General features: G+C 32.3%; 1 protein-coding gene across 1 annotated transcript; it reads right to left on the reverse strand.

The window, feature by feature from the left end:
- Positions 1–3,422: 3,422 nt before the first annotated feature.
- Positions 3,423–16,534, reverse strand: LOC134681568 (LHFPL tetraspan subfamily member 2a protein-like). The gene is made up of 3 exons (XM_063541216.1): positions 16,470–16,534; positions 10,155–10,579; positions 3,423–3,983 (listed from the first exon to the last, which is right to left on the reverse strand). Exons 2-3 carry the CDS (start codon positions 10,522–10,524, stop codon positions 3,769–3,771), a joined length of 585 nt encoding a protein of 194 aa, XP_063397286.1. The 5' UTR covers positions 10,525–10,579; positions 16,470–16,534; the 3' UTR covers positions 3,423–3,768.
- Between the last annotated feature and the right edge of the window lie 94 nt (positions 16,535–16,628).

The raw sequence follows: 16,628 nt of genomic DNA on the forward strand, positions 1-16,628 counted from the left end.
TCGTGAAAGAATATCTAAGGGCGGTCAAGTATTGAGAGACGATCGTGAAAGTTCTGGTAACGGATCGTGAAAGACATTTAATCGACAAGACATATGAAAGGTCAATACATATTCTAATTTAATTAATTAAACACACACATTTACGATAAAATAAAACTGTCTGTCAAAATGGTTCAACATTATGATCAGTATGTCAGAATATCCAGTTTTAAAAGTACATAGTTATCACAAAACGACAAAAGACAGATTGCTTCTCGACATTTCAATGACAAAAAAAATGTAAACAAACACGATTTTTTTCACAATTTCGACTAGATAAACTCCGTTTATCAGATAGGGGCATTGTATTTGAATTAACTAAACGGTTCTCATAGTTATTTTGGTTAAATATAATCTGAAATTTTGTAAATAAAGAACTATTTACACAAAATTGATTTTTTGGATCGTGAAAGATCACGTACCGCATTTTTGAAGATCGTGAAAGGGATCGTGAAAGATCTGATGCTACGAAGACGTTCAAATTATTCTTCCATGTTATGATAATTGATATTTGTTATTGGTATTGAGAAAGACTAGATAGGTCAAAATCCTCAATAGGTTTAAGTATTTCAAGACCAGTAGATGATTGTAGGATGACTTTTTTTTAAGTTCTCACTTTTCATGAGTTATAACATACCCATATTTTGTATATTGGATCCTATCAACTAAATGTCCGTCATAAAGGATTCACCTGACCCTGAATTTGCCTCATTTCATGTATGAAGATTCATTTAGTGGTCAAGTCCGGATCGAGGATTCGTTAAGCATTAGGATAACTGTATGTTGTTATGATTGTAAGGTGTATATTTTCGACTTGTGCAAGGTTTCAACTAACATTGAACTCATTAACATTCATCATTCGGCAATGTTTGTTTTATGTTATTTGGCCTTTTGAATATATACATTGTACATGTATGCTATAGCGACAAGGTGTTTCGTGTATGGTGTACATGGCTGTCTGCATTTTCTTATATGACCATGATGACTTCAATTGTGTTTGATTTATTAAATGATAGTAAGATGTCTATGCCTGGCTGTCGGTCAGGGTTCATATACTTTTGACCTTATGTTCCGAATTAATTGGTCAAGCCTAACTTTTACATTTGTCAGTTTCTAAGGCACTGTAAGGATCTGAACACATCTTTTTGGTGTACGGGATATTTGTAGAGATCTGTGCATGGCAAAGTTTATCTGACCTTGACCTCTTTTATGAAACATTGAAAATTTTAAGCGCATTTGACACTTTTAGTAAAACCCTTGATATTATAGACGTTCAACTAGTATACTATCATAAGTAAAGCAAACAAGACATTAAAGGATTTGCTCTTTGGTATTCTATAGTATGTATCCTTATCTGCGTTGTTTATAAAGAACTTAAAAAGTTCTGTTGCACAAAATGTTGGTTATCGTTCAATCCAAAATTACACATGAAATGTGCTGTTTTTGCTATGATTTTTTTGTTTGATGGATGACATTTTGGTTTAAACGTTGCATATCCATATCATTGGCTAACTAGTGTCGGTTCTGCCTGACGTGCACTAGACCGATTCACAGAGCTGAATCTTCCACACTTATTGAGACACGTTATTTGTTTTGTTTTTTTAACTTTGGAGGTCAAGTGTTGAAAAGAAAAAAAGATAATAGCTTTAATGTTTATCCTTATCAAAATAGTTACAGGCTTCAACCACTTGCAGATTTATCAAATGGTAAAAGAAATACTGATTTCTGATTACTATTATTAAGTCTGGACACGCATTTTTATTCACGATCGAAATAATACGTTGCCTGGTCTTTCACTATCAAGTTTAATGGAAATTCAACAAATTCAAGGTCTTCATAAACAAATTAACGCTGTAAATGGAAGAACATACTTTAATTTTATTGTACTATCAGATACACCAAAGATTAGATTTCAAACATATCATGATATTCTGAAATATGACCACTATAGGTACAAAAAGCGTGTTATTTGTAATTAATTTCATAGACTCGCATTGCGCCTTATGTGTTTTTTCAAAAAGTACTAAATGTTTTCTTTATCTTCTTTCACAGTTATGTTGAGACAGTTAAACCATTTTGACAGACATATTTTTTTGTTCGGATTTGTTCCGCGTTTTGGAAATTAAGCGATTTTTTCATAGATTCTGAACTAGAATGTTCATTAAATATCTTTCACGATCCGTTACTAGAACTTTCACGATCGTCTCTCAATACTTGACCGCCGTTAGATATTCTTTCACGATCATTTCTCTCGATAAACCGAATGACACCCGTGATCTATGGTTGATGTTTGTTAACATATTTGTTTGCTTTAGAGTAATTAAAAATGATAATAACACAATATTGGCAGCTGTACAACTATTTTTTAAACATTTTTATCTATAAAGTTTTTTGTTTTGTTCATACATCATCGTCAATATAATGGAAGTTTTTATGACTGTCATAAAAGTGAGAGGTGAAATTAGCTGTAAAACCAGGTTAAATACACTATTTTCTTCATTAGAAAATGTCTGTACAAAGTTAGAAATATGACAATTGTTGTCCATTCGTTTGATGTGTTTGAGCTTTTGAATTTTATTTTCTTTTTGAATTTTCCTCGGAGTATTTTTTTTTAATTTTCTACAGAAGTTTTCGAAACATTACTGCTTTAAGTTGGTTAATTAAATTGATATATAATTACATTAACCCCTATGAGATATTGACTGACGATTAATTGGCAGATCGTATCCTGTTAATAATTGGTTGTTTACGTTACAATATCACATGTTTATATATCATAGTCGAGTTGTGTAATAGTCATTTTCGGTCGTCCCTAATTGATAAAGGACTTTCCGGATACAGAGGTCAGATCCTTATCCCTTTTGCTAAAACACATCTTGTAGGTCTGTCTTTCAATTATCAATGTTTATTTCAGGATTTAAATAGATGCAAAGGTGTGCTTTTCATAACATTGTGTTAACCTTTTTGTTAAAACCCAGAATTTGGAAGTTTTCTATGTTTCAACCTTTTATGTCACTAATAAAGCATGCGTGTTCCGCACAATACTGTACTGTAGATTAGTGTATGTACCACCAAATTATGCAAATTTGTTAGTTACATTTCTTTTTTGTAAATGTGGTAATTGATTGTTTGATCTGCATGGTAAAAAAAAGCAAGTAACGAGAACACTTCAACAAACGAAAAGTACTAATCATCAGATTCCTCGCTGTGTTTTATTGTGGTTTTTTTTCTATTTTTATTACCAAGAATAGATGAAGATAACTTTTTAATTTGACAGTGTTGCTTTTATTAATTAAACATAACAAGGAAACAATTTGACAAATACCAACGATAATTGTTCATTAATTATTGCTTTGACACGATTAAGGCATATTAAGCCTTGGAGATCATTATATAACAAATCATTCTCTATCAAGCTTGAACACTACTCACTACTAATTCTACATGTTCAAGTTTCTACATCTAAGTATCATTATGTATATTATTGTAGATGGTTGAGGTGGTTTTACCATTTCATGTCTGAACTCACTATTTGAACTAAACGTTGATATGCTAAAAAACTGTAGCTACTAAGCTCATCAGCAGTAACGTATTGGGACTTCTTAATTTTCCATACACATGTATACCCTTTCGAAAAGCTTACATCCATTTCAAGGTGAGTTATTAATGACTTTGGTTTGTCTATTGATTTATGCTTTAGTCCTTCATAATATCTCCCGAGGATACCGATTAGGGCAGTATGTCTCGCCCTTTCATGTCTGTAAACCGTGACAGAACTGGACAAAACATGGCTAGGCACGTCCCTGTTACAGCTAGTACAAAACTCCAGCCTATTGAGCAGTCGTACGCCTGGTACATGACGGATTTAGATCCACAGTATTGTCTTATAAACGATGATCCAAATCCTAGTGGGTAAATAAATAATCCTGCAATCATTACCAAGACTGAAATAAAAAAAATATGTCACACGTTAGCAATATGGAAGAGCAAGATATCAGACTATAAAACATATGAATTTGGTCAGAGACATAATAGTTATCAAAAGTACCAGGATTATAATTTTATACGCCAGACGCGCGTTACATGTTTCCTTTTAAATTTTCTAGCCTTTTTACTTCTATTTCTTAATACAATGTAGGTATAATTTGGTTTCTTTTAGTTGTTGTACATTTTTGTTGTTTTCCTGCTTTTGTTTTTCGTTTGCTTGTTGGGTTTATTGGGTTGTAAAGGGGGTCTCATAATTTTCTTTTTGTTTGTGCTATATAACCAGGTCATGAACCCAGAAACAAAGACACAAACGTAAACATAAAAGTGGTAGATTCCAATGAAATCAGACCCGTTACAATAAGTATATGATAACAATGTAATCTCGAACGACATCTGTGTTTTGGAATAATCTTTGAATATTACGGAGAGAGTTCTTGTCCATTCGTTTTTGATGCGTTTTGTTATTTGATTTTGCCATGTGATTATGGACTTTCCTAATTGACTTTCCTCTGAGTTCAGTATTTTTGTGATTTTACTTTTTACAATTAACAGACTATCAGACAGTTATATTTTCTAAACGTTTACGTTAAATTTAATTGTATTTGTCGCCATTTAAGTTTTTTAGCATTGATTCAGTGATTGTTAGGAAACTTTCACATCATTTTGGGAATTTGAGTTTCTTGCGAGCTATTGGAGATTCTCCAACTTCAGTTATATTCGAAGTAAGAACAGTACGTATGTTCTAATTCATTCATAATCTAATGTCATGTCACTTTTTATGTATGGTTATATTGAATGTTTTTGCTTCATTTGAATTTCCTTCCAAATTTTGAAAATTAATAGGTAGAATTTCTTATTTCCGGTTGGAAGCAATACATCATGTACCATTTCCGTTTTATTGATTAGAATAATTGATATTGCCCGGATGTGTATGATTCTGTTCATTTTTTGAATTGTTATTAAGTTAGCAAAGTTCTCCCCGAAACTGTTTTAACAATGACAATAATTCATACGCAAATATTAAAAAAATATAACCCCAAAAAAGTTAAATCACAGTTTTTGTATGTCGGCTATTTTATCCATTTTATTCAAACCAATTCAATAAACACATTTCTTACACACACATCCATCCCCTCTCCTTATTCAATGGCTTATAAACTTTTTTTATTATCGACTCAATGTGTAATAATCTAAATGATAGAAGCGTTGAAGTTTTATTACCCTTATCCTTGACCATTTTTCGAAAGACGAAATAAAAAACATGAGAGTTTGAAAACTTCTTTTGAACTATGCGAATAAACATCCCTTTTAATATAAATGCCTGCTACAAACCACAGGAGAAACTTAGTTGTCCCTTTAAAAATTCTGATTTCTTAATTTTCTGCTGTACTTTTTATTTGAGTTTAGTTTCATGCCATCAAATAAAGGCAACAGTAGTATTCCCTAAGATAGAGAGCATCACACCAACAATATGTGGAAAACAACAGAACAAGGAAAAACGGAACTGTATCAAAATCGAAAGCCAACATAAATAGAAACGGACTCTCAAATATCGTAGCTGAATATGTACTGTCTTATTGCAATAAATCAAACTTAAAGCGGCATGATATACCAATGGGAAAATCATATATTTTATGTCAATATTCCTTTCCCAAATAAATTTGAGAACGCTCCTCAATATTAAGAAAGACGAAACTGTGGTGTTACTATCAATGTAAACAATGCATGTTATATAATACAAATCTATAATCATTTTCTTATCTCATTCATATGCCTAAAAAGCTCAACGAATGACTTGCTTAAAGCGTTCTGAATAAATAAATAAATAGGCAGTCACGTCTTAAATTATATTCCGTTTGTAATGTCAGAGGTGTTCCATAATATTTTTTTTCTTTATAAGACGATTATTTATCTTACCTCCTATACATTTCTAGGAATATGATTGGTTAAAAGCGACCTCGTGGAGACTGTGTATATTCAATATTAGGTTAGTAGGGAGGCGGGGCTTATTTCAATACACGGTTAGTAGTAAATTTGCGACTTAGGCACTGTTTGATGATTTATTGATGCAGATGTGGTGTGAGTGCCAATGAGACAACTATCCACCTAAAATTACTAAATGTAAAACCTTCAAACGGGGAAACCAACGGTCTTATCTATATAAAAGACGAGAAACGAGAAACACGTATAAATTACATAAACAAACGACAACTACTGCAGGGTTTCCCCTGGGTCAATTATTTTTTCGCCAACTCTTTCGCCAAAACAATATATTTTTCGCCACTTTATTATTGTTTTTGCCAAGTAACACAAATATATTTTCTTTTAAAATTTTCCTTTTTTTCCAGCCCCCTCCCTAAATAAAAAGTGTTTTTTACAAAAAATCGATCCATCTTATCACTTGGAATTTATCCCTCGTGTAATGTGTAGTTATTACACTGAAGGGTAACTCTCATGCCAAACTTTGGAATAGATTTCTTCATAACGACAGTTGTCTTTTCTAGACCATCGTAAATAAGTAAAATTATATGCTTGAAACACGTGTGTCACTGAAAAGACTTTGAAGTACCCACTCAAATCCATGATCTATATGAAAGTTAAATGATAAAGTTTTAAATCAGAGACCTTTCTTGGTTTTGAACATTTTTCGTCATAACAACAAATTTCTTTTCTGGACTATCATTAAAAGAAGGAGACGAAGCGAAAAAAAATTGCTTCAAACACGTGCGTCGCAAAGTGGTTAATAAATTCATTTTGTGACATGGGACAGAAGCCATTTAACCATATCATTTTGTCATATCATACAATCAACAATTTTATTAATTAGTCCTTTGATGTCGATAGCTATGAATGCAATCAGCTGATAATTGATTTTCTGTCAAAGTCTTAACGAGTTCAAGGTGAATTCCGACTATTGTCTGATCGGTAAAGTCAGAGAAACCCGAAAAATGGAAATAAACAAGATGGCTGAAAATAAATCGTTAGAAATATTTCTTTCGACAAATTCTTTCGCCAATGACGAATTTTAATCGCCACAATTATTATTTTTTCGCAAATTACGAAAATGGCGACCGCCAGCGGAAACCCTGCTACTGTACATCAGATTCCTGACTCAGGACAGGTACAAACATTTGGAGCGGGATTCAACGTTTTAATGGTATCAAACCTTCTCCCTTTTTCTGAAACAATAGCATAACATCACAACATAGAAAACCACACGATAAAATATCAATTGGATGGCTTGACTCAATAAAAAACGTAAATTAACACACTATGAACGAAAACAATTGATCTGCGATACCTGAATGCAAATGCACAGTTAATAAAATATTAGGGACAAACATATAATCACTTATATAAGTCATTGTTCGGCCTTCAACAATGAAGATTATGCAGACAATATAGTTGGTTATAAAAGGTCCTAACGCGAATAATGTGCAACCTTTTAAACAAGAAAAAGCATGGCCTGATTCATAACAATCTCATAAAAGTAAGGCATTGTTACTTGCTTGTAAATGTTAAACGAAAACTTAGCAGAAATCGATATATTGATTAAATATTACATTTCATTATTTTAGTATTCTGGTTGATTTATTTAGTTGGCTATAATTTAAACTTTTGTCCTTTTACTAACTATAACCTAACTTTATGAACTGTGTAATAATTATTTTATATCTTTACGTGCTTGATATTCAACTGCTAATTACTATTGATAGAAGTTTTATATTTCAAAGGAAACCAATTATTCAAGTGCCTTTATCAAAAATTTAGGTCGTTATAAAAGAAAATGGAGTATGATATAAATTATTCATAAATAAAGACGACAGTAGTATACCATAAATACTTCTTTTCAAAAGTCTTTAATCGGATGAGAGAAAACAAATCCAGGTTACAAACTAAAATCGAGGGAATATAAGCATGAACAAAACAAAAATATGTTTCATTCACTTATGAAGACTAATTTGTGATAAATGTATACAACAAATCCATTGAAACTCAGCAAACTGATACACACAAAGGCTGGAAATTCAAACGTAGAAAACAAATACCACTCAAAGTGAAACCCTTCACATGTACCTGTCCCAAGTCAGGAACCTCGTCTTTTGCTAATTAAGAATATGGTGTTTACATGGTAGATTTGTGAGGGTTTCTGTTAAGTTTCTTCGCAACTTGTACAGACTCCGTGTGATTAAAAGCTTGGCATATTATGCAGATACCTGTCGTTGTTGAGGACTGTATGCTGCCCTGTGTTTTGTTAAACTTGTGTTGTAGTTAACGTAAACGTAATCGAGATTAAAATAGTGAATTATTCTCTTTTTTTTATTATTCTTTTTGGCTGTACTGCGCTTCAATTGTTCATATAGAATATCCCCATTCGTTGTAAAACAGTTGGGCTTTTGCTTGTCGAAGCTGTTATGGTTACTCACGTGTTAACCTCAAATCTCAATCAGCTCCTGCTTTTAATAAAAACACTATTTAGTGTTAAACAAACAGATGATAAGGAAATAAAACAAATTCATTTAAATAAAGTGCAATCTTCTCGTGAAAAAGATACAATGATGGTTTATCTTTGTTTCTTATCTTCAGAGTCATGTTGAGAAAATGCTTATCATATTTTTGAAAAATCCCAAATTTATTTATAATCTATAAAATATAAATCTATCGCACGTGCAAATTGTGTCTGTAAGTACATGTATATTATTAAGTTTGATTATTTTATATGTAACTCGTTATTCTTCAATATTGTCCAATTTTACTAAGATACTGGTACATGTATGCATGTATGTTTTTGCATTTCCAATTAATCAAATGGTACAATTTAACAACACTTCGCCATAAAAACCTCCTCTTGGTACTGATAACACAGACATAACATAATGTTTATGTTAACACATAGTTAAGTTATTGGTGTTACAATTAAGTTAAAACTACAAAAACGCAGGGAATTTACTGTAGCAAATTGTTGTGAATACGATATCTTGAAAAAAATGAAGTCTATTACATTAATGAAATTGTTATCTCATGTGTTGTGTAATACATCTTCTAGAAATTATTAGTTTTTCTTGCAATCCAATAAACCATCTTCGACCATTGATCCAATGTACATACCATACACGTCACCGTCCAAGCAACCTTGCTGCTACAAAGTGGACATTGCGGTTGTGTACACACATAAGGCCGTTAGTTATACCATATTTACTTTTTTATACATAGCCTGTCATATATGTTACCGTTCTGAAAACCTTCCAGTCAGAACTATACAATCAACTAACAACTTACCTGCTACAAACTGTACATATTTTGCCATAACTGTAACAGTCCTAACAGCTTACCTGCTACAAACTGTACATATCCTGCCATAACGGTAACAGTCCTAACAGCTTACCTGCTACAAACTGTACATATCCTGCCATAACTGTTACAGTCCTAACAGCTTACCTGCTACAAACTGTACATATCCTGCCATAACTGTAACAGTCCTAACAGCTTACCTGCTACAAACTGTACATATCCTGCCATAACTGTAACAGTCCTAACAACTTACCTGCTACAAACTGTACATATCCTGCCATAACTGTAACAGTCCTAACAACTTACCTGCTATAAACTGTACATAACCTGCTATAACTGTAACAGTCCTAACAACTTACCTGCTACAAACTGTACATATCCTGCCATAACTGTAACAGTCCTAACAACTTACCTGCTATAAACTGTACATAACCTGCTATAACTGTAACAGTCCTAACAGCTTACCTGCTACAAACTGTACATATCCTGCCATAACTGTAACAGTCCTAACAACTTACCTGCTATAAACTCTACATATCCTGCCATAACTGTAACAGTCCTAACAACTTACCTGCTACAAACTGTACATATCCTGCCATAACTGTAATACTCCTAACAACTTACCTGCTACAAACTTTACATATCCTGACATAACTGTAACAGTCCTAACAGCTTACCTGCTACAAACTGTACATATCCTGCCATAACTGTAACAGTCCTAACAGCTTACCTGCTACAAACTGTACATATCCTGCCATAACTGTAATACTCCTAACAACTTACTTGCTACAAACTGTACATATCCTGCCATAACTGTAACAGTCCTAACAACTTACCTGCTACAAACTGTACATATCCTGCCATAACGGTAACAGTCCTAACAACATCACATGGAATGCACGATGTACAAACAGCTAGGAATGCTCCGCATGAAAGAAGTACACATCCTGCCCCATATAAAACACACGCCGCCTGCCATGCTCCAGACGGCAAGTTTCCCAAATTGAAATATCCACCATAAAACTCACATTCCTGTTTTAAACTTCCTCCGAGAAATACTGTTCTTGATAAACACAAACTTATCATTCCAAACGTATCCAACAGATTGGAACCAACAAGCCACACAGGCTGAACGAATGCATACGTAGTTAAACCGGAAACCAGAACCGACAGAAAAGCCCATATTATTAGAACGGGTGATATCATATCCTTAGTAAGATCATCGTTGGCTTGTTATGTCATCGAACAATTATTCCATAGTCTAGAAAGTAAATTGAACAATTAATACATCACTTATAAAGTATATAAGTAATTATCAAATTGCATATAAAGTCTATTTGAAATGCAGTTTTCTGAATAACGTATCAAATGTTGTATACAATCTAAGAATGTTTATATGTCATATGTGTACAATAAAAACGCACTTGTCCAATTATTTTACATTATAACAGTAGTTTTCAAATTTTCATTCGTTTTAACAGGAAGTTATTGCAGTTTTACTTCTTGTGAATTCCAAAGCTTAGAGTTGTTTTATTGTCCTACGCCATTGTTGAATTGATCAAACAAGGTATAAAAACAAAGCAAAGTGTCGATTCCCCAATCATACCACGTGACGATTCCCCAATCATACCACGTGGTGATTCCCCAATCATTCCACGTGACATTTCCCCAATAATCATACAGATCGATATAATTGTTGCATTTTTCTCAGTAATCCCGAGCCTAGCTGTTGATTTACATTAAATTTAGTCTGTATTCGATTATCAACGAGGAATATATGATAGCATTAATGGAATCTAAAGTGAAGATTACTATTTCAGGCTCATGTTTTCTATTTTAAATACAGAGACATTGTATAAAGTACGGATTATTAAAGAATGATAAATGTTTTACTTTTGCATAAGAATGTGATTATTTTGTTTGGTAATTCAGCAATCTGATTGACAGATTGAGTAATAATGGAGATAGATGGCTTGCTATGCTTTAAAAGACTATTATTATATATAAATGATCAACGCAAGACAATTTACATATATTAAAACTTTTAAGTAGGAAAGGGCGTTTTCATAATGTACTATATACTGAAGGTATGTAATCAAAATCGAACGAATGGCTGCAACTTTTATTTCCGTTGCACATTTCACTGCAAATATAAAACATACTTAATTTTTAAACCATCCTCAGAGGCAGAATTTTTCTCGCTGTGTCGAAGACCTTTTGATAGCCCTCGGCTCGTTTTATTTTATTCTTTAATCGGGTTGCTGTCTCTATGACACATTCCTAGTTTCCATTCTCTATTTTATTTTATATACAAATATTTTTTTCAATTTTAAACAGATTTAAAAAATTAGAGATAAGAGGCTGTTCAGTGCTGCTTCATGAATTTCAGAAAATGATTTAAAAAAAAACCTTATAGGAATTAAATGCATTTATAAGTAACCCTACCACTTTCAAAAACATTTTAGTATGATGACATTAATTTCATATATAGCTGTGTATCTTATTTTTGAGTCTAGTATCTTTATTATCAACATTTATTTATCTGTACAATAATTACATTAAATAAGAAACAAGTTTGTAAAAAATCTTCTGGTGAGTTCTGTATCTAGTGAACGCACGATCTGGGGTTGATGTCATACAATTTTGCTCTGTGCTCGGAGCACAAAAATCATACTCGAAACATGAAACCCAGTATTTGGATTGGTCGATATTGAAGTATGCGTACAAAAAACTCGAGAGTTATAAAACTTTACTCAGTTCGTGGAGTATAAAGAACTCGAAACTCTTATCCATAATGTGATTGGTTGAATTCCGTAAGTCTAAGTAAAATAATGTGTATAAATGCAAGGCCTCGGTTGTCTTCAAATCTTGTTGAAGTTTTGATCTAATTCGTTAAAGTAGGATGTGGATTCAAACCGCGGCTGGATAAAACCCAAACTTTATAACTTGTATTTGCTGGTTTTCCACTAAGTACGCGGTATCGAGAAATAAGTGGAAAGGCTCGGAGTCAAAATATTGTTTCCAGGTATATTATAAGTTATCTACGGATATGAAGGTAGATAACGAATTTATTCTCGGTCTTAATCTAAATCCGGAAATGTTTAGAGAAATTCGACCACAAAATTTAACGTGAAAGTAACAATTTTTCATTTTTTCAATATCTTTTATTGAAATTTGGGATTTTGACATATTTTTAGCGGGGTGTAGGGTACTTAGGTAGAACCCTATGGGTAGACAAATATAAGACGTTTATAATCTAAAGACAGAGAAAGTGAAATTGGTCAAGTTGTGAGAGTAACATCATAGACGGTGTGACATCAACGGGTGTCATATGCACAGCTAGGTCAGTAGTCCCATTCATTGACAATATGGAAGAATAGTGATGCATTTACTAAAATGAGTGCCAATAATCGATATAATAAGATAAAATCGTTAGTGTATTAATTATCTAGTTATACAGACAACATGGATAATCTACAGAATTCGATATTTCATAAGGAACAACCATGGAACTAAGGAAAACACGCATGAATTTCCCGCGATGCAATGGGTAGCAACGTCCGGGGTTATGGGTTAGCAACACTCATGGGCTATTGGTTTTGTAACGACGTGCGTTAACCAATCAAAATCATAGAAATATACTAAGCCGGGGATAATGATATTTCTGCTGTCACCTTATGAGCTAAAGCACACTAAAAAGATTACTCAGAGTGTTGGTCTGTTAATGAGCAAAGCAGCTTTAATTATATATAAGAAGATGTGGTATTGGTGCCATTAAGACAACTTTCCATCCCAGTCACAAGTTGTAAAAATAATGTTCATATAGCATAAACACATTTCTCGACCTGGATATGCATTTGATATGCCGCTGGACACAAACTTCACAGCCATCCATAATTATCATTTAAGTGAAAGCCTTTAATTGGCAATGACATACTAGTCATCGTTGGCGTTTTCTACAATTCTAAGATTTTATTTGATATTACAGGCTTTTTTTACTACAATTTGATTTGACTCTAGGACTTTTTACATTAAAGTCTTTTTATTATGTGTAATTTGGTTTAAATTGCTAGTCCTTCACATACGGTATAGCAAATTAGAGTTGGTTTGCACATAACTGTGCTAAGTAAATTGACTTTGATAATTTCCAGCTATATTAAGCAGGATAATTATACGTCCCTCGGAGGATACAATAACTACCTATAAACAGTAATTGCATTTACATGAATAACAGTAAAACAGTCAACAAGTTTCCCAGAGGTCGTCTATCTTCAAGTGATTCTTTATCAGTATTGATTGGCGCATTGATAACGTTTGTTGTTGGCATCTTTAGAGGTAATTTGATTTGTCTAGAGATCTGTAAATCTACAATCATAGTAAGTCAACTATATACATATATACGTGTCTGTAAGAAACTCTGTCATTATTCGATCTCCTCATAAGAAATTTTTGTCCATAGAAACTACGTTATTATTTGGTTTTCGCATAAAGATTTTTTGTCGGTGGAAACTTCATTGTTATTTTGGTTTTTTAATTAGACTCGACTATATTCTTATGTAGTTAAAAATGTTCCATCCAATAAATTGTTTTAAGTGAAACTGAATAAAATGCATTTTGAACAATGTATATCTTAGACGTAAAAGAAATGGTCTTCTCTGTAAAAGACGAATTAGTATTTACAGGATAATATCACAAATGGTAAACTTTCAGTCCCATCTCTAGCCGCTAATTCGTTTTTGTTTCATCGATTCATTATATTTCACCAAAACGTTCATTGTACGAATTGTGTTATAAAATAAAATTACATTTGTTTCACAGTAAAGTGGAACAAAAGACTTTTGACTTTTGACTTTAGTTGTATTTTATTTTGATGCTCTTAACCACTGGTAGGGGAAACATTATGAATCAGCTTTTTAGTTGTCGACTACTTAAGTAATTTATTGATAGAGATTGAAAGGTTGGTTGCCTCAATAATTTATTTAACACCTCCATATGATACTGTGTTCATAATTAAGCAAGAGCCCTGTTGTGTGTTGTCTATGGCAACCTATATCCTGGTAGGCTCTTTTAAATTAACGAATAAAGCCGAAAATAAAGGTCATTATAAAAATGCTTTGAAAGTAAGATAAAATATGATTTTTTTTTCTACAAGAGTTGACAATGGCATAGAAACTTCCTTCGACTTCTATATTCCTGTAATGAAACCATATCTAGAATGCGCGTTCTTGATGTTGTCCTTGGTGTATAGATAGACAGCCACGTCAAGTCAGAATGGGAACGTTACATGTTACGCTCACTGGACGTTCAATAGTTACGCTTGCAACGACTCTTTCGGGGTGCGTACAACACAACACTGCGCCAAATCATAAAACAGTTTTAACATCATTTAATGTAAATACGTCTCAATGATTGCCTGTGATTTCGATTGTGGAATAGTCAATCTAAACAGTGACGGTCAATGTATTATACTTCCTGTTGATATAAGCATTTAATGACAGAACCGATCATTACAATATTCCTCTACTTATTAAAACGTCAATTATATGACCGCAAATTGCATGGGTAAAAAATAAGAATAATCAGCCCGGAAATAGGAGTACTTACCGTTATAGTTTTCCAATTATTTTATTATCCAGAAAAGACGAGTGCTGAATACGTAAACGGAAAATTATGCAGTAACCGTTGTATGATATTGGAATATATTATTTATACTGTATACTACACATCAGGTTTAAAAAAAACTGTAACCATTGCTCTTTATCTGAAAATTGTCTTATATTCTATGGAGTAAACTTTTAATATTTCTGGAGGGAGTGGGGATACAGCCAAAAGACAAATTATGGTAGCAAATCATACTGTATATGTTTAACTCCCTCAAGAGGAGTATTTCGTGATTTGTCAATTGAATGTGAAGATCTTGGAAAAGTTCAAATTCTATTTCCTAACACTTTAGAATTTTTTTTATTTTCCTGTGAAATAAAGCAAAAGAAATGTCCTTAGCACTCAACTGTAGAATACTATAATTGCTTTCTATAATTAGCAACATTTACTTTTTATAGTATTCGTGTAAATATTTCAGACTTTTGAAAAGTCTTCCTTACTCTAAATGATTAAAGTAAAAGCAAATATCAATTTAAATCGTTTTCAGTAAATAAGTTTGTTGATGGAAATCCAATATATATGATATCTTAACATTGACACATGTATTTGAAATGTAAATATGAAGTAATATAAATAGTATAAACATTACTTTTGATATTGACTATATGTTTTTATATATCGTTTGTTTTCTATGTTTGAAGCCTGAAGTTCTTCAAGAAGATTGATTCAGGAATTCGCGTTAACTCTTCGAATTCCTTTATACGAATTACCTAGATGACAGAAAAACTACATCCTATGATAGTGGTTCACTACTAAACTTATCAACGATACAAGCTAATCATGTACCTTAGAAACGCTTTTAGTCCACACAAGACTCATCAGAGGCTCTCGGATCAAAACAATTGAAAGTAATATTCAAATACGATGGTAAAGATCATTGATTTTCATAACTGAAAATTAAATTTTAACAAGATATACAAAGTCTTAGACCTTCGAATAATTCACATAATAAACTTAAAATGTTCTTAAAATGGTCGTACTAATTATTTTCATGTCATCAAATAAGAGTTACCTATTGAGTTGGGAATACCATAAATGGTTTCCTTTCTTTGTACTGAGAAGAAGAGACGAAATTTTCTTATTTTCATAAACTATTTTTTTTATGTTAAACACAATCAACAGACATTTTTGGTATTGTATTTGCTTTTATTGTTTTCTTTTTAAGTATAAATCAACAACCGAAAAGCATAATGGAGAGGAATTGATAAATGTACAACAAAATCAGATTTAATGTACTTTTGTTTGATATAGGAAACATGATTTACAACAATTATTTAAGAACAAAATTAACTTATTTATTCGAAAAAAAACATAAAGTCTATGTGTAATGTAAAAGTGTAAAAGTCGACGTGACTGCAGCCAAACAATTTACAATTACATGGGAAACAACCTTCTGCACTTATGCTTGTAAAGTTATATTAGTAAACAGCTAACGTTGTACCTAACACCAAAAGAAGACTTACGTGTTTTATTTGTTATAAATAACCTACCTTGTATAGACACTATAACGTATCCATTGATGCTGTGAACAAAACGGCCAATATGTTTTACCAAAATCATTATAGCCTAAGAACGACTTTGAATGTAACTAACATGGTTTAAGAGCCTTTTATATCCAATAATAAGTTTTACATGGGAATTTAGTTGTA

Source organism: Mytilus trossulus, chromosome 8 (genome assembly GCF_036588685.1).
Source record: "Mytilus trossulus isolate FHL-02 chromosome 8, PNRI_Mtr1.1.1.hap1, whole genome shotgun sequence".
In the NCBI taxonomy this organism is placed as follows: domain Eukaryota; kingdom Metazoa; phylum Mollusca; class Bivalvia; order Mytilida; family Mytilidae; genus Mytilus; species Mytilus trossulus.